The sequence below is a fragment of the Nerophis lumbriciformis genome, linkage group LG30 (assembly GCF_033978685.3).
Source record: "Nerophis lumbriciformis linkage group LG30, RoL_Nlum_v2.1, whole genome shotgun sequence".
Lineage (NCBI taxonomy): Eukaryota > Metazoa > Chordata > Actinopteri > Syngnathiformes > Syngnathidae > Nerophis > Nerophis lumbriciformis.
This window is the reverse complement of record NC_084577.2, coordinates 6,060,438-6,079,060: the sequence shown is the minus strand read 5'-3', so window position 1 is coordinate 6,079,060 and position 18,623 is coordinate 6,060,438. Positions and strand designations below refer to the sequence as shown.

The window sequence follows — 18,623 nt, the reverse complement described above, 5'->3', positions numbered from 1 at the left end:
CCCAAAAGGAACAAGCGGTAGAAAATGGATGGATGGGAGTATTAAAAGGAGGCACTGCTTTCAATTTTGCTTTTCAGTCTGGTTACTGCACTGATTAGTAAAGAATTCATGATACTGACTATCAATGCCAATCTCTACAAAGATTTCATAGCATTACTAAGGTCTTGCAGAATATAGTCACAATCATTTGTGTGGCTTTTAAAGGCAATTTCCAATTTTTGACCAAGTAATAAGAGCAATAATCTTGATTTGCATTTTTTCGTTTTGTGAGTCATAACTTCTTTTTGGTGAAACACTGCTCCGTGCACAGTTCACAAAGACATACATTATTTGTTTTCTGACATGGCAGAGAGTCCTATTGACCCACATACTGCAGCAACTTCAAGTCCTGTTGAAGCTTTGAACAGAACTCGAGTCTACCTGTACATTGTATCTGACTTACAACCACCCAGACAAAAAAGTTGCTCTGTACTGCAGCTTGTTGATCAGGCTGGAAATCAAACATTCGCCAGGGAAAAGGGCACCGCTGACCTTGGTTTGCATAATAGATGCAAATGTGTTATTCAGTTTGTGAACAAAACTGTCCCTTATTAGATGCTAATGTGTCATTAAGCCTTAACATCCTGCTCACAGCAGTTTAGCTTGTCCCCAATAATGGAGAGTGCTTGGGTCTACTATTGGGTGATATTTGCTAGATACTAAGTTGTCGTTTTTTTTTAATTACCGTATTTTTCGGACTATAAGTTGCAGTTTTTTTCATAGTTTGGCCGGGCTCCAGTGTGATTTATATGTTTTTTTTCCTACTTTTATATGCATTTTCGGCAGGTGCGATTTATACTCCGGTGCGACTTATACTCCGAAAAATACGATATGCGTGTTCCATTGTGCTTTTGTTCTTATTTCACAAACCTAGTACACCAAAGCACAACTCAAAACAGTATACAAATAGAAACTGACAATGTTGACAATATACTTGCTGAAAAAGGTTGATAGTGCACACAAAACTGATCTACTAAACGGATTGTGTATTTTAATCCGCAAAATAGGGGCACAATCCATTTAGCATGTTTGTATGTACCGTATTTTCCGCACTATAAGGCGCACCGGATTATTAGCCGCACCTTCAATGAATGGCATATTTCATAACTTTGTCCACCAATAAGCCGCCCCGGACTATAAGCCGCGCCTACGCTGCGCTAAAGGGAATGTCAAAAAAACAGTCAGATAGGTCAGTCAAACTTTAATAATATATTAAAAACCAGCGTTCTAACAACTCTGTTCACTCCCAAAATGTACGCAAATGTGCAATCACAAACATAGTAAAATTCAAAATAGTGCAGAGCAATAGCAACATAATGTTGCTCGAACGTTAATGTCACAACACACAAAATAAACATAGCGCTCACTTTCTGAAGTTATTCTTCATTCGTAAATCCTTCGTCTTCGGTGTCCGAAGTGAAAAGTTGGGCAAATTTACGATCCACTGGCAGATGTTGGCGTCGTCTGGCGCTGCCTCCTCGTCTTAGTGAAGGTGTGTTCGCCTTCTGTCATCCATTGTTCCCACGCAGTTAGCAGTCTAGCTTCGAATGCCCTGTTGACACCAATATCTAGCGGCTGGAGGTCTTTTGTCAATCCACCCGGAATGACGGCGAGTATTGAATTAAGCGCGTAAGCGTGTCTCTCAATGTGCTGTTATGAGCTAGCAAATATAACAACTACACTACCCAGCATGCAACGATAGTTACGAGCATGCGCGGTAGCCCTGAGAAGCGTTGTATGCTGGCAGTTAGAATGTGGTTATGAGCACGCTGTGAGTAAACGTTGAGAACTCAGTTAACACGCCTCGTCTGCATTATTTATAATTAGACAGACAACACACTTAATAGGAGCCATTTTGGGGTCTTTACATAAACACACAAATGGAAATGAAACGTCACATATCCCAGCATGCACCGCGCGCTTCTTCTACGGGGAAAAAAGATGGCGGCTGTTTACCGTAGTTGCGAGACCTAAACTTTATGAAAATGAATCTTAATATTTATCCATATATAAAGCGCACCGGGTTATAAGGCGCACTGTCAGCTTTTGAGAAAATTTGTGGTTTTTAGGTGCGCCTTATAGTGCGGAAAATACGGTATACGGACTGTGATGAAGTGGCGACTTGTCCAGGGTGTACCCCGCCTTCCGCCCGAATGCAGCTGAGATAGGCTCCAGCACCCCCCCGCAACCCCGAAAGGGACACGCGGTAGAAAATGGATGGATGGATGTATACGGAGATTATCAGAACATCCACAATACCTGGAGGAGATGCAAATATAATCATTTAGCACTTGTTTTGGAATTTTTCATTTTTAACAAAGAATTGTCCAGATGAAAACTGAGATCTTTTCAAGTATTTATTTGAGTACTTAAGCAACACCAGATTACAAAAAAGAACCGGTTTTTTGCTGCTTCAGAAAGGAGGAGAGCAAGAGAAAGAGAGAGAGAGAGAGAGACAAAGAACTCTTCCACATTTATAACTTTTGAGGATGGTTTGGGGCGAAACCTCCTGTCTCCAGGGAATGGGAGAGAAAAGAGCAAAAGACACTTATGTGATTGTGATATTAGCGAAAACCAGGAATGTTTTGGTTAAGCATTTGGTAGGGCAGTTCACAACATCAGCCATAAAATAAACCCATTTGGGGAGTCTGAAAAGACAAATGCAACATCATTTAGTGATCAACCATCATCACAGCAGTTTTTGGTCCTTGGGTTTGGAGATATCCTGACTGGGCCCCAAAAATGCATAGGCCATAAACGCGTCTTATCTTAGGACAAAACCCAGACACTGGCAGCCAAGTGGAAGAAACCACTACATAAACATGTAGGTCTAAATTGTGGTTTAGACAAGAAATTACTAAAATATTAATTTTGCCTCTACACACTCAAGATGATTATAAAGTCTGCGATCGCTGTTTTGCTCCTATATTTAGCACATTTGGAATGTCCGTGAAAACTGGCACAATTATGCACAAATGGCTGCAAGAAAGAAGTGATCGCGCTGCAAAGACTGACAATGAAAAAAGAGAGAATATTCAGTCTGTGTGTGTCTCAACATATTTGGACTGTCAGAAATAGAAATATTAGAAATGTCTATTCAGCATTGAAATTGTATAATTTTATAGCTGCTGGTTGACTTAAGGTGCTGATTAAAATAATTGATTTGTTTTGTTGTCTGCTGGTATACATGCAATACCACTTTTAAATAGAGAAGTCTACACCACTTGTACACTTATCACCCAGTTTTAGTAAATCACCCACAACTACTAAGCCCACTAATTTTACACGCAATTGTTTTAGTTTGCACAAGCTGTTTAGCAATTGTTATTTGGATCATAGTACAAACCCTGTTTCCATATGAGTTGGGAAATTGTGTTAGATGTAAATATAAATGGAATACAATGATTTTCAAATCCTTTTCAACCCATATTCAATTGAATGCACTACAAAAACAAGATATTTGATGTTCAAACTCATAAACTTTATTTTTTTTTTTTGCAAATAATAATTAACTTAGAATTTCATGGCTGCAACACGTGCCAAAGTAGTTGGGAAAGGGCATGTTCACCACTGTGTTACATGGCCTTTCCTTTTCACAAACTCAGTAAACGTTTGGGAACTGAGGAGACACATTTTTTAAGTTTCTCAGGTGGAATTCTTTCCCATTCTTGCTTGATGTACAGCTTAAGTTGTTCAACAGTCTGAGGGTCTCCGTTGTGGTATTTTAGGCTTCATAATGCGCCACACATTTTCAATGGGAGAAAGGTCTGGACTACAGGCAGGCCAGTCTAGTACCAGCACTCTTTTACTATGACGCCACGTTGATGTAACACGTGGCTTGGCATTGTCTTGCTGAAATAAGCAGGGGCGTCCATGGTAACGTTGCTTGGATGGCAACATATGTTGCTCCAAAACCTGTATGTACCTTTTAGCATTAATGGCGCCTTCATAGATGTGTAAGTTACCCATGTCTTGGGCACTAATACACCCCCATACCATCACAGATGCTGGCTTTTCAACTTTGCGCCTATAACAATCCGGATGGTTCCTTTCCTCTTTGGTCCGGAGGACACGACGTCCACAGTTTCCAAAAACAATTTGAAATGTGGACTCGTCAGACCACAGAACACTTTTCCACTTTGTATCAGTCCATCTTAGATGAGCTCAGGCCCAGCGAAGCCGACGGCGTTTCTGGGTGTTGTTGATAAACGGTTTTCTCCTTGCATAGGAGAGTTTTAACTTGCACTTACAGATGTAGCGACCAACTGTAGTTACTGACAGTGGTTTTCTGAAGTGTTCCTGAGCCCATGTGGTGATATCCTTTACACACTGATGTTGCTTCAGCAGTACAGCCTGAGGGATCGAAGGTCACGGGCTTAGCTGCTTACGTGCAGTGATTTCTCCAGATTCTCTGAACCCTTTGATGATATTACGGACCGTAGATGGTGAAATCCCTAAATTCCTTGCAATAGCTGGTTGAGAAAGGTTTTCCTTAAACTGTTCAACAATTTGCTCACGCCTTTGTTGACAAAGTGGTGACCCTCGCCCCATCCTTGTTTGTGAATGACTGAGCATTTCATGGAATCTACTTTTATACCCAATCATGGAACCCACCTGTTCCCAATTTGCCTGTTCACCTGTGGGATGTTCCAAATAAGTGTTTGATGAGCATTCCTCAACTTTATCAGTATTTATTGCCACCTTTCCCAACTTCTTTGTCACGTGTTGCTGGCATCAAATTCTAAAGTTAATGATTATTTGCAAAAAAAAAAAAATGTTTGAGTTTGAACATCAAATATGTTGTCTTTGTAGCATATTCAACTGAATATGGGTTGAAAATGATTTGCAAATCATTGTATTCCGTTTATATTTACATCTAACACAATTTCCCAACTCATATGGAAACGGGGTTTGTAGATCAGGTCCTTTGTGTACAACATGCGCCTTCTAAAATTACAAACCCAGATAGACCTTGAAAGTGTTTATTATTCCTGGTTCTGTTTTTTTATTTGTTTTAAACTGGCAAGTTGAACAGCTGAGGGGAAAGTAAAGGGGGTCGTTTTTTGTGTCAATGGGGGGGCATGGGTTAGCAGCTGCATTATGGCTGGGAATTCAAAACAATTTGCAATACACGGCTCTCTAACAATTATAGCTCAATATGGCAACGCTGTGATTTGGTTGAAATTAAAAATAAACAAATGTACAAGTTTATATTTTGCAGCATAATTAAAGCAGAGTGCAAAGAGGAGAGTGCAAAAACAAACACACCGTATCACTGCAACATAACTATGAACTGATTTTTTTTTAGATGTGTGACAAACAGTGACACAATTTTAAACACACTCAAAAAATACAACAAATGTCTCCCAAGTAGATCAAATATATTAAGTAGGAACATAAAACAAATATTTAGCGTTAGGGATGCCGTGGCTCGGGTGGTAGAGTAGCCGTGCCATCAACTTGAGGGTTCATGGTTCGATTTCCAGATTCCGCCATCTATCAATCAATCAATCAATCTTTATTTATATAGCCCTAAATCACAAGTGTCTCAAAGGGCTGCACAAGCCACAACGACATCCTCGGTACAAAGCCCACATACGGGCAAGGAAAAACTCACCCCAGTGGGACGTCGATGTGAATGACTATGAGAAACCTTGGAGAGGACCGCATATGTGGGTAACCCCCCCCCCTCTAGGGGAGACCGAAAGCAATGGATGTCGAGTGGGTCTGACATAATATTGTGAGAGTCCAGTCCATAGTGGATCCAACATAATAGTAGTAAGAGTCCAGTCCATAGTGGGGCCAGCAGGACACCATCCCGAGCGGAGACGGGTCAGCAGCGCAGAGATGTTCCCAGCCGATGCACAGGCGAGCGGTCCACCCCGGGTCCCGACTCTGGACAGCCAGCACTTCATCCATGGCCACCGGACCTGTGCCCCCCCCCCTCAAGGAAAAGGGGAGCAGAGGAGAAAAGAAAAGAAACGGCAGATCAACTGGTCTAACAGGGGGGCTATTTAAAGGCTAGAGTATACAAATGAGTTTTAAGATGGGACTTAAATGCTTCTACTGAGGTAGCATCTCTAATTGTTACCAGGAGGGCATTCCATAGTACTGGAGCCCGAATAGAAAACGCTCTATAGCCCGCAGACTTTTTTTGGGCTCTGGGAATCACTAATAAGCCGGAGTTCTTTGAACGCAGATTTCTTGCCGGGACATATGGTACAATGCAATCGACAAGATAGGACGGAGCTAGACCGTGTAGTATTTTATACGTAAGTAGTAAAACCTTAAAGTCACTTCTTAAGTGCACAGGAAGCCAGTGCAGGTGAGCCAGTATAGGCGTAATATGATCAAACTTTCTTGTTCTTGTCAAAAGTCTAGCAGCCGCATTTTGTACCAACTGTAATTTTTTAATGCTAGACATAGGGAGACCCGAAAATAATACGTTACAGTAGTCGAGACGAGACGTAACGAACGCATGAATAATGATCTCAGCGTCGCTAGTGGATAAAATAGAACGAATTTTAGCGATATTACGGAGATGAAAGAAGGCCGTTTTAGTAACACTCTTAATGTGTGATTCAAACGAGAGAGTTGGGTCGAAGATAATACCCAGATTCTTTACTGATTCGCCTTGTGTAATTGTTTGGTTGTCAAATGTTAAGGTGGTATTATTAAATAAATGTCGGTGTTTAGCAGGACCGATAATCAGCATTTCCGTTTTCTTGGCGTTGAGTTGCAAGAAGTTAGCGGACATCCATTGTTTAATTTCATTAAGACACGCCTCCAGCTGACTACAATCCGGCGTGTTGGTCAGCTTTAGGGGCATGTAGAGTTGGGTGTCATCAGCATAACAATGAAAGCTAACACCGTATTTGCGTATGATGTCGCCTAGCGGCAGCATGTAAATACTAAAGAGTGCAGGGCCAAGAACCGAACCCTGAGGAACTCCGCACGTTACCTTAACATAGTCCGAGGTCACATTATTATGGGAGACGCATTGCATCCTGTCAGTAAGATAAGAGTTAAACCACGACAAAGCTAAGTCTGACATACCAATACGTGTTTTGATACGCTCTAATAAAATATTATGATCGACGGTATCGAAAGCAGCGCTAAGATCAAGAAGCAGCAACATAGATGACGCATCAGAATCCATCGTTAGCAGTAGATCATTAGTCATTTTTGCGAGGGCTGTCTCCGTAGAGTGATTTGCCCTGAAACCGGATTGAAAAGGTTCACAGAGATTGTTAGACACTAAGTGTTCATTTAGCTGCTGTGCGACAATTTTTTCGAGGATTTTCGAAATAAAGGGAAGGTGGGACACCGGTCGGTAGTTTACCATGAGGTCAGGATCAAGGTTAGGTCTTTTGAGCAGAGGATGAATAACCGCTTTCTTGAATGCTAGGGGAACAGTGCCAGAGGAAAGTGATAAGTTTATAATATTTAGCACTGATGGACCTAATAATACAAAAAGCTCCTTGATAAGTTTCCCAGGAAGTGGGTCAAGTAAACATGTTGTTTGTTTTATCCCACTTACACGCTGTAATAGTTCCTCTAATGTTATTTCATCAAAAAGAGAGAGACTATTTTGTATTGCAGTATCCGTCGTAGATACAGTTGTATCTGTGTTCATAGAACCCAGTTGTAGCTGGGATGCGTTGTTTTTAATCTCCTTTCTAATGAGTTCAATTTTCTTATTAAAGAAATTCATAAAGTCATCTGCCGAGTGGGTGGAGCTATTGGGAGGAGTCCCTTGTTGGGTTAGCGATGCTACTGTACTAAACAAAAATTTAGGGTCGTTTTTGTTGAGGCGGATGAGATTTGAGTAATATTTAGCTTTAGCTAAGGTAAGCATGCGTTTATACGATATTAAACTATCACTCCATGCTTGATGGAAAACCTCAAGCTTGGTCGCGCGCCATTTGCGTTCCAACTTTCTACATGATAATTTATGAGCTCTGGTTTCCTCTGTAAACCATGGGGTGCGCCTTTTAGGGGCCCTTTTTTGTTTTAGCGGTGCTATACTATCAATGGTTTTGCGCAGGGCATTGTCAAAGTTGTTAGTGAGGTTATCAATAGAGCCGACATAATTTGGGAATGGTGCCATTACCGAAGGCAGTAGGTCAGCAAGAGTCATCGTTGTGGCGGCATTAATGTTGCGGCTGCTATAGCAGTTATTATTATTATTAGTTTGTTGACAATGAGTCAGAACTTCGAATTTTATAAGGTAATGATCGGACATTACTTTAGTATACGGGAGTACCATAACTTTGGAGGTGGTGACACCCCTGACCAGCACTAGATCTATCGTATTGCCGTTGCGATGCGTAGGTTCATTTATTATTTGTGTAAGACCACAGCTATCAATTATAGTCTGGAGCGCCACGCACTGAGGGTCCGATGGGGTATTCATATGGATATTAAAGTCCCCCATTATGATTATATTGTCTGCGTGCGTCACTAGATCAGCAACGAACTCTGAGAATTCATTAATAAAGTCCGAGTAGGGCCCTGGGGGGCGGTAGATAACAGCCATATCGAGAGGCAGCGGTGCGACAGACCTCATAGTAAGCACCTCAAACGATTTGTATTTATTATTTAGGTTAGGGGTAAGGTTAAAGTTTTCATTGTATATTAGTGCGACCCCCCCACCCCTTTTAAGGGGACGGGCAATATGCGCATTCGTATAGTTAGGAGGAGATGCCTCATTTAGCGCAAAAAATTCGTCTGGTTTGAGCCAGGTTTCGCTAAGACCAATGACGTTAAGATTGTTGTCTCTAATGACCTCATTAACTAATAACGTTTTGGGAGACAATGATCTTATGTTTAAAAAGCCCATATTATAAGTATTGGGCTGTTTTGACGAGTTTTTGTTTAAATTATCCGTAGTAGAAATATTAATAATGTTGCGTTTATTATACGTAGTGCACTTTAAATAGTTTCGACCATATCTAGGAATTGATACGACGGGAATTTTCAGATTGTTTGCTTGATGCTGCGATCGACTGAACGCATCATGATTTGCCACCTCAGTAGAATGCATATCTACCCCGGACACATTCACAACAGAAAACACATTATGTGAGTTGTGTGTTATTCTAAGAAAATTGCTATGCGTACAGGAATTATCCAGCCTGGCGCTGGCTAGTTCTAGCTTAACTGACTCCTCACCCGGACTAGCAGGCTCTGTAATTGCCTGTGACCGGGCTTGCTCTAGTGTAGTTAGTCAAATGTGACTTAAACAGTAGTCTACATTCTTAGACAGGATGATGGCGCCTTCCTGGTTAGGGTGAAGGCCGTCCCTCATCAGCAAGCCTGGTTTGCCCCAGAAAGAGGGCCAATTATCAATAAACGTTAGTCCCTGTTGTCTACAGAAGCTAGCCACATATGTTGTGTCCTTGAGGAAGACACTTCACCCTTGCTCCTGATGGGTCGTGGTTAGGGCTTTGCATGGCGGCTCCCGCCATCAGTGTGTGAATAGGAATGTGGAAATAGTGTTAAAGCGCTTTGAGTACCCTGAAGGTAGAAAAGCGCTATACAAGTATAACCCATTCACCACAACTCATTACCATTTGAATGTAAAAATCTAAATGTCTCTTCCTCAGCTCAGAGCGGTGATGAACAAGGTGGCTGTGCATGTTTGTCGCGCCGTCCGTCCGTGTATCGTATTTTCCAGATACCATCCATCCATCCATCTTCTTCCGCTTATCCGAGGTCGGGTCGCGGGGGCAGCAGCCTAAGCAGGGAAGCCCAGACTTCCCTCTCCCCAGCCACTTCGTCCAGCTCCTCCCGGGGGATCCCGAGGCGTTCCCAGGCCAGCCGGGAGACATAGTCTTCCCAACGTGTCCTGGGTCTTCCTCGTGGCCTCCTACCGGTCGGACATGCCCTAAACACCTCCTTAGGGAGGCGCTCGGGTGGCATCCTGACCAGATGCCCGAACCACCTCATCTGGCTCCTCTCGATGCGGAGGAGCAGCGGCTTTACTTTGAGCTCCCCCCGGATGACAGAGCTTCTCACCCTATCTCTAAGGGAGAGCCCCGCCACCCGGCGGAGGAAACTCATTTCGGCCGCTTGTACCCGTGATCTTGTCCTTTCGGTCATAACCCAAAGCTCATGACCATAGGTGAGGATGGGAACGTAGATCGACCGGTAAATTGAGAGCTTTGCCTTCCGGCTCAGCTCCTTCTTCACCACAACGGATCGATACAGCGTCCGCATTACTGAAGACGCCGCACCGATCCGCCTGTCGATCTCACGATCCACTCTTCCCTCACTCGTGAACAAGACTCCAGATACACTTCTTACAAATTGCAAAGTCCTGATTCAGGTGGCTTTTGTCCTACCCACACTTTAAAAGCCAAAATGAGGCCACACTTTTTGATATCGGTGATGCTAGTGTGTCTTTATGTTGAACATCACAGCTCAAGTCCACCGTTGTCCGCATTGCACATTTCTTTGTGTGTGAAATATTAGCTTTTCGCACAAGAAGTGCATACTGGATGACTGGTAAAATGGCTTGACACTCTAAGGGGGAACAGGAAAGAAGTTTATAGCAGGAGGAAAGCGCACAGTGATGATTGGATGGTAAGGTTAAATAATGCCATAATTCGCCATATCAAAATATTGTCACACTCATATGTTGCACTGTAACATAAATAGTGGTGCTGTAATGATAATGTGGTTCAAGGAGCCTTATATACTTCCCAAGTCTAGTTTCTTTTTCCTTGCTGAGGAAAAAGGGGAAATGAGGACAGGCTTATGAAAGGGTAAACATAAACAAAAGATACTGTGATATGAGTGTTACTTTGCAACACAGCATACTGTATGTGTATGCACATACTTTTGATTAAGAGAGTTATTGCATCAGTGACATCTTAATAATAAAATGATTAGGGGTGTAACGGTACACAACAATTCCGGTTTGGTACGTACCTCGGTTTAGAGGTCACGGTTCGGTTAATTTTCGGTACAGTAAGAAAACAACAAAATATACATTTTTTTGTTATTAATTTACCAAATTTGTAAACAATGGCTTTATCCTTTTAACATTGGGAACAGTATAATAATTCTGCCCACGTTAATCAACATTAAACTGCCTCAACTTGTTGCTCAGATTAAATAAAATTACAAAACTTTTCTTCTACATATAAAAAGTGCAACATTAAACAGTTTCAAGTCAACTCATCATGCTTAATTTATTATTTGGGAAGCCTGTAGTTGATTTTTATTATGTAAATGTTATATTTTTATCAACATGTGATAGCAGGGACCCTGCCATTCAAAACTAGGCTGCTCCATTACTAAGGATTAATGTAACTATAGCTGAAAAAATAGTACAATAGCAATAGGAGAGACTATTCATCCCTGAACACCATGGAGTTCATGTAGGCTTAATGATGCAGTTACATTATTATATCAACTATCAGAGACAGAAACTCTTCATTTAACATAATGTCCTTTTTTGCTGCTTCAACACAGCTCTATCAACAGAGAAAAAGGTAAAGTAAAATAACAGACAGACAGGGCTTTGCTGTCCGTAACACACACACACACACACCGCAAAATGAGCTAACATTACGCTAATTCGCCTTCACCTCAAGCCAGGACTGCGAGCGAGCTCAGCTGCCGTTTATGTTTCTAGAACGTCAACGAGCTCATAGTGATGTTACTAGTAGTTGACTGGGAGGTGTTTATTATAATTTGGGGAGAGTCCACTGCCTGATGCTTACCTGCTAAACACCTACCTGCTCATGACGACGCAGGAGCACTGACTCCATGCGCTCTGAATACGCACTGCTGATTGGCTGTTACCGCTCTGTGTTGTAACCAATCACATGGTTGTGTGGGTGGGACAATGCTGCGTGCTGCAGAATACTGACAGAGACAGGCAGAATGAAGCGGAGCAGCTTTTTAAGACTTTAGCTTAGGCGGCTACTTAATATGTTTGTGTGGAAACTCGTTCGGTACACCACCGAACCGAACCGAAACCCCCGTACCGAAACGGTTCAATACAAATACACGTACCGTTACACCCCTAAAACTGATGCAACATACTTACTCATATGGACGCCAAAACACTGATTGACTTTTCTAAAGAGATTTTTGAACTGAATCAGTATTACCCAGAATACCTAATAACCAAAGGGATAGCAGCATATTACTAGAACAATATCCATTCTTCCACCCTTTTCTATTGCTTATTTTGTTCATGATCGTAAAGAGCTGGAGCCTATCCCAGCTGATTTCAGGCAAAAGGCAGAACTATTAAGTGGTCAATCACACAACGCTTAATGGTATAAAAAACATTCACACTCACATCTACACCGCCACTGATCCCACACTGCGTGCCACTGAAGTCAGGCAAGTCAACTACAAAACCAAGTATGTTCAACTAGCGGCCTGTGGACAAAATCCAGCCCATGAATGACATCAAACCAGGACACTAGTTTAGTTCAAAACCTGTGAGAGTCTACCATTTTTGCAGCTGACTCCTAAAAACACCAAAGCTTTCTTGTCTATGGAGGATCTTTAACGAGTTTCTATTGATGTTCTCATTCATCCAGGTCATTGTTTTCTCAGGACATTCAATCGATCGCAACTGGACTGTTCAGTTTCTTAAAAGATGTTTCTCCTCTCATCCGAGCAGGCTTTATCAGTCCTCAATCATATACTTAGATTGGTCAAATATAGTCTAGATGCTGGTGCCAAAGCCCCAACTATTTATACTCTAACAAGAGGAGGCCGTGATCTGGCAAAGATGGTTTCAGCTCACTAGAAATCTTGCAGGATGTCCTTATAGACCGCAAAGCCCTCCTGTCATATAGAGACTCTTCGACTAGTGTCTAAAAATATAGCTCCTGTTTAGATTTTTTGACTTTATGACAATAATAGCCAGTTGGTAGGTTAAATATCTTAAGATATAGCAGAGCTTTGCAATGACATCTACGGACAGTTCTCGCTGTTTGAAAATGAGGCTTCCAGAACATTTTAGTTGTATAGTCCATCAGTTAATACGATATCTTATTTTAGATCCCTTTAGCATTTAGTTTTGCTTCTTTGTTCTTTAGTGAGCAGGCTACTTTTTTGCCAAACGACAAGTGGTAGGTACCATTCTGATTCTTGTGTTCACTTCATATCAGTGTGTTGCCCAGTCATTAATATGTAGAGCTTGCAAATGTACAGTAGTGTAGTCACTTAACAATGGCCAAAAGGCAGGTTCCATAACGTTCGCTTTACAGCTTAATAGATATTTTTGTACTGTTTTCCAAGACCATCTAATCTGCCGATCTTCATGTGAAAACAACAACTTAACGTTGCATACTCATTCTGTATAAGTGTAGTTATACAGTGTTTTCTTTGAGACCTGACATTCTGTTCTCCTGTCCTCCCTGTAGTTTGCACGGTTCGCTGCCAAAAGTTCCTGATCTCACGGGTCGGGGAGGACTGGATCTTCCTCATTCTGCTAGGATTATTCATGGCATTGGTCAGCTGGGTGGTGGACTTTTGCATCGCCATTTGCCTTCAAGGTGAGACGTAGCGGTAGAGGATTAGTCCTTATTTAATGTGTATGCATCATTGTGTTTATACATGCACAAACTTGCTGCTGTTTTACAATTTTGCAGGCTATGCAAAGCTCATAGCTGGACAATACGGTTTGTCCTTGTGATACTACATTCCGTGACTGACAATTAGTTTGTAGTTATGTACGCAGTCCCACAAATTGATACTGTACAAAAAGAAAAGGATAACTAGTTAAATTCACACAGGGGGAATAATGCATATTTGGAGTAATATGTAGTCACAATTTGCTTATACATACAGGTTTTAACTTTAGAGTGCAAAAAGTTATTGGCAAATTTTGATTAAAATTTCAGGACATGCCAGAAATTAGAAAAAGAACAAGTGATTAGGTTTTGGGGGCGATCTGGATGATCGTCTCAATTTAGAATTGTTCAAAAGCTTTGATTTGTACTTCTTCCTAGACACTTTAAACACATCTGCACCCCATATAGGGTGTGCCTTTAATAATGGGTCACATTTTCATAGTCTTTGGTATGACTCGGCCAAGGTTTGAACTCACGACCTACTGATCTCAGGGCGGACACTCTAACCACTGGTTTACTTTCATTTGAACATTAACTTTTTTTTTAAGAAATGTCTGCACGTCTTTGAGACTAAGTTTGTCTCTTTTAGTGCCATTGCTAAAGTAAAGTGCACTGCTGAGCGCTCTCTGCTAATTAATTTGTTTTGATACGTGTCTTCTGACATAATATTAGTATTAGTCACGCTGGCAATGCATTTACTGACTGTCCATAATTTGCAATTACCTTTTAATTTATGTAAAGATAATAGTGCGTTCAAGGAACATAGGGATTTTCAGTATTTGGCGGAAATTGGCACAAATAACTCTCTTCTATTCTATTTTAAGTTTCTAGATCGCTCATTATCAATACTGTAATTCTTGATTCGTTTGAAAGAAGGAACATTGATCTGTGTTCTATATAGATTGCATTGTTATATTTGATTACTAATTGTATTTTATTTCTGTTTTGTAGAGACTATTAATATACATTAAAAAATAAATGTTTTTTATTATAAATCTTTCCTAAGGCCATGTCCACACGAACACGGAGAGTTTCAAAAACGCATATTTGGGGTTAAAACAATCTCCATCCACATAAGTGTAGTTTCAAAACGTTATTTTGTCTACACACAAACGCATACACTTGCTGTCATGCACATTTTGTCCAATCAGAAGCCTGAAAAAAGCAGCAATAGCGGGCTTGGTGGCATTTGACCTCCTATTATGTTTATTTGGATCGACTTTATATGTACAATGATATGTACATTATCTTTAAAACCAGCCTGCATGTATACAGAGCCCTGGGAACATTATTAAAGAGCGAATGCATGCCTTAGCTGCTGAAACCGAACACTCATTGAATTATAACATGTTCAGCAACATGGTGATGTATTACAGGTGCGGTGAAGTGTACATTATTTCTAAAATCAGCACGCACGATCGAGCCAAGGAAACCATTTTGCATGTTTAAGGGAATTACAAAGCATTTAATCATCGATATAGTGATATGGTGCATGTGTAATGAAGTGTGTATTGTCTTTAACATCGGTACACACTACAAGGAGGACGCTACATTTTTTTTTTAATTACAAACCCCGTTTCCATATGAGTTGGGAAATTGTGTTAGATGTAAATCTAAACGGAATACAATGATTTGCAAATCCTTTTCAACCCATATTCAATTGAATATGCTACAAAGACAACATATTTGATGTTCAAATTCATAAACTTTATTTATTTTTTTGCAAATAATAATTAACTTAGAATTTCATGGCTGCAACATGTGCCAAAGTAGTTGGGAAAGGGCATGTTCACCACTGTGTTACATGGCCTTTTCTTTTAACAACACTCAGTAAACGTTTGGGAACTGAGGAGACACATTTTTAAGCTTCTCAGGTGGAATTATTTCCCATTCTTGCTTGATGTACAGCTTAAGTTGTTCAACAGTCAGGGGGTCTCCGTTGTGGTATTTTAGGCTTCATAATGCGCCACACATTTTCAATGGGAGACAGGTCTGGACTACAGGCAGGCCAGTCTAGTACCCCCACTCTTTTACTATGAAGCCACGTTGATGTAACACGTGGCTTGGCATTGTCTTGCTGAAATAAGCAGGGGCGTGTATGGTAACGTTGCTTGGATGGCAACATATGTTGCTCCAAAACCTGTATGTACCTTTCAGCATTAATGGCGCCTTCACAGATGTGTAAGTTACCCATGTCTTGGGCACTAATACACCCCCATACCATCACAGATGCTGGCTTTTCAACTTTGCGCCTATAACAATCCGGATGGTTCTTTTCCTCTTTGGTCCGGAGGACACGACGTCCACAGTTTCCAAAAACAATTTGAAATGTGGACTCGTCACACCACAGAGCACTTTTCCACTTTGTATCAGTCCATCTTAGATGAGCTCTGGCCCAGCGAAGCCGACGGCGTTTCTGGGTGTTGTTGATAAACGGTTTTCGCCTTGCATAGGAGAGTTTTAACTTGCACTTACAGATTTAGCGACCAACTGTAGTTACTGACAGTGGTTTTCTGAAGTGTTCCTGAGCCCATGTGGTGATATCCTTTACACACTGATGTCGCTTGTTGATGCAGTACAGCTTGAGGGATCGAAGGTCACGGGCTTAGCTGCTTACGTGCAGTGATTTCTCCAGATTCTCTGAACCCTTTGATGATATTACGGACTGTAGATGGTGAAATCCCTAAATTCCTTGCAATAGCTGGTTGAGAAAGGTTTTTCTTAAACTGTTCAACAATTTGCTCACGCATTTGTTGACAAAGTGGTGACTCTTGCCCCATCCTTGTTTGTGGAATCTACTTTTATACCCAATCATGGCACCCACCTGTTCCCAATTTGCCTGTTCACCTGTGGGATGTTCCAAATCAGTATTTATTGCCACCTTTCCCAACTTCTGTGTCACGTGTTGCTGGCATCAAATTCTAAAGTTAATGATTATTTGCAAAAAAAAAAAAAAAAGTTTATCAGTTTGAACATCAAATATGTTGTCTTTGTAACATATTCAACTGAATATGGGTTGAAAGTGATTTGCAAATCATTGTATTCCGTTTATATTTACATCTAACACAATTTCCCAACTCAGATGGAAACGGGTTTGTACTTGCTTGGTCACTTTTTACGCGCTCGGCTCCATCTACGAAAATGGAAGCAACACACGTAAATTAACTTGATGATTTGTCGTTAAACAGCGACTAAAAACATAAGATAATGTTGCACCTTTCTTAAAAAGTTTTGCTTGTCAAGAGTTGTCCCATGAGGTGGAGGTTCCACAGTGATCATATCCAAAACAGCTGATTGTCATTTATGCTGGCGGAAGTGTCGCAAAGCCCATTTTGGTGTGTCTTTTTGATTAATGTAGAGTGAAAATAGCAGCATGTTTATGTTCAAACATACAGTAAGTCATCTTATAGTGTGTTTAAAGGCAGTAAGGCAGTGATGTTGAGCTTGGAAATGACAGCGCACAACCGTGACGTCATGACAAGTCTCCGTTTGTGCCGTGTACACGCACACGCTTTAAAATTCTGCATTTTTAAAGACAAAAGTATGCGTCGGTGTGTGGACAAGAGGCCTAAACGCAGAGATAAGTATGCGTTAATTAAGTGTCTGCGTTCGTGTGGACATGGCTTAAGAGTGTAAATCACGTCTACCATTATTGTTGTGGACCTTTTATGTAACACCAACTTTTGTTACCTATTGGTACCTGTTTTTGTGTACTTGGGCTCCCCCATAAGTCTCGGGAAATTTGTGCTCGTTGTTGTCTCCCAGTCCTGCAACTCAGTGCAGCTCTCGACAAGTGGAACAAGGAGTACCTGCGGCTGAGGCGAGCATTCAACACATTTTCTTTTTCTTTTTTATTGATTATTGTTAGTTAAGTTTATTATTTAATTAATTATAAAACGCGGAAACAATATTTTGACACGAAAAGAAATGTTTAAAAATGTTGAACCTAGTTAGAACAGGGGTAGGGAACCTATGGCTCTCAAGCCAGATGTGGCTCTTTTGATGACTGCATCTGGCTCTCAGATGAATCTTAGCTGACATTGCTTAACATAAGTAATGAATAATTCCACTGGTAATCACAGTGTTAAAAATAATGTTCAAAATATAAAACATTCTCATGCATTTTTTTTTTTTTTTTTTTTTTTTTTTTTTTATGTCCTGTCCAGCTTCTCAGGCAAATCATATAGTTGATGTAGATGCCCATGTCGGCTGTTCAGATTTACTTTACAAAAGAGAAGTGTAGGATACTTCTCTTGTTGCCTTATTTGTATTTGACTTTATTAAATGTATTTATATTATCATTTAGTGCAGCCGGGCCGGAGCAGGAGGGGATAGAAAGAGAAAAAAAAAAGAAGACAGAGGGGGAAATTGTGGGGACAAGAGGGGGATTAGACAGAGAGACAAAAACAACAACAGCAAACAACAACAACAACAACAATAGAGCAACATCAGCAAATATGACATGTACAAATATGATGGTAAAAGTAATAGCAAATAAGCAGTTAGCGAAAAATAAAAAATAATACAGAAATAACAATGAGCATTATTACACTACAAATGGATCAATACAAATACCAATAGAAATAGCGCTATTGATAATGAACAATACCAATAATTTACCTTTATTATCAACAATACAGTTGTTTAAATGCAACAATACATATACGTAATGACAACTTGAGATACGAAAGAATGCAGAAAAATGGAGGGGGAGAAAGAGAAGCAACCTACATTAACCTTGTAGATTGTTATAGTCACAATAGGTTAAGCTTTGTCAGTGTGCCATGTGTTACACCCAGTTTACCCTAGGGCAACAACGTTAATATATGTTTGATGAAACGTGATTATGTGCATGAGTGTAAGTATGCATATGTACTTGTATATGTACAGAATGTGTATATGTGTTTGTACAATGAATGTATATGTACAGAATGTGTATATGTGTTTGTACAGTGAATGTATATGTACAGTATGTGT

General features: G+C 40.7%; 1 protein-coding gene across 3 annotated transcripts in view; it reads left to right on the top strand.

Annotated features, from left to right (window-relative positions):
- clcn2c (chloride channel 2c) overlaps positions 1-18,623 on the top strand; it is a 456,474-nt gene that overhangs the window by 147,407 nt on the left and 290,444 nt on the right. For all 3 annotated transcript variants that reach the window (XM_072911968.1, XM_061925436.2, XM_061925435.2), the window contains exon 3: positions 13,437-13,568. In XM_072911968.1, coding sequence (XP_072768069.1) covers positions 13,437-13,568 — 132 coding nt within the window. The remainder of the gene's footprint in view (positions 1-13,436; positions 13,569-18,623) is intronic.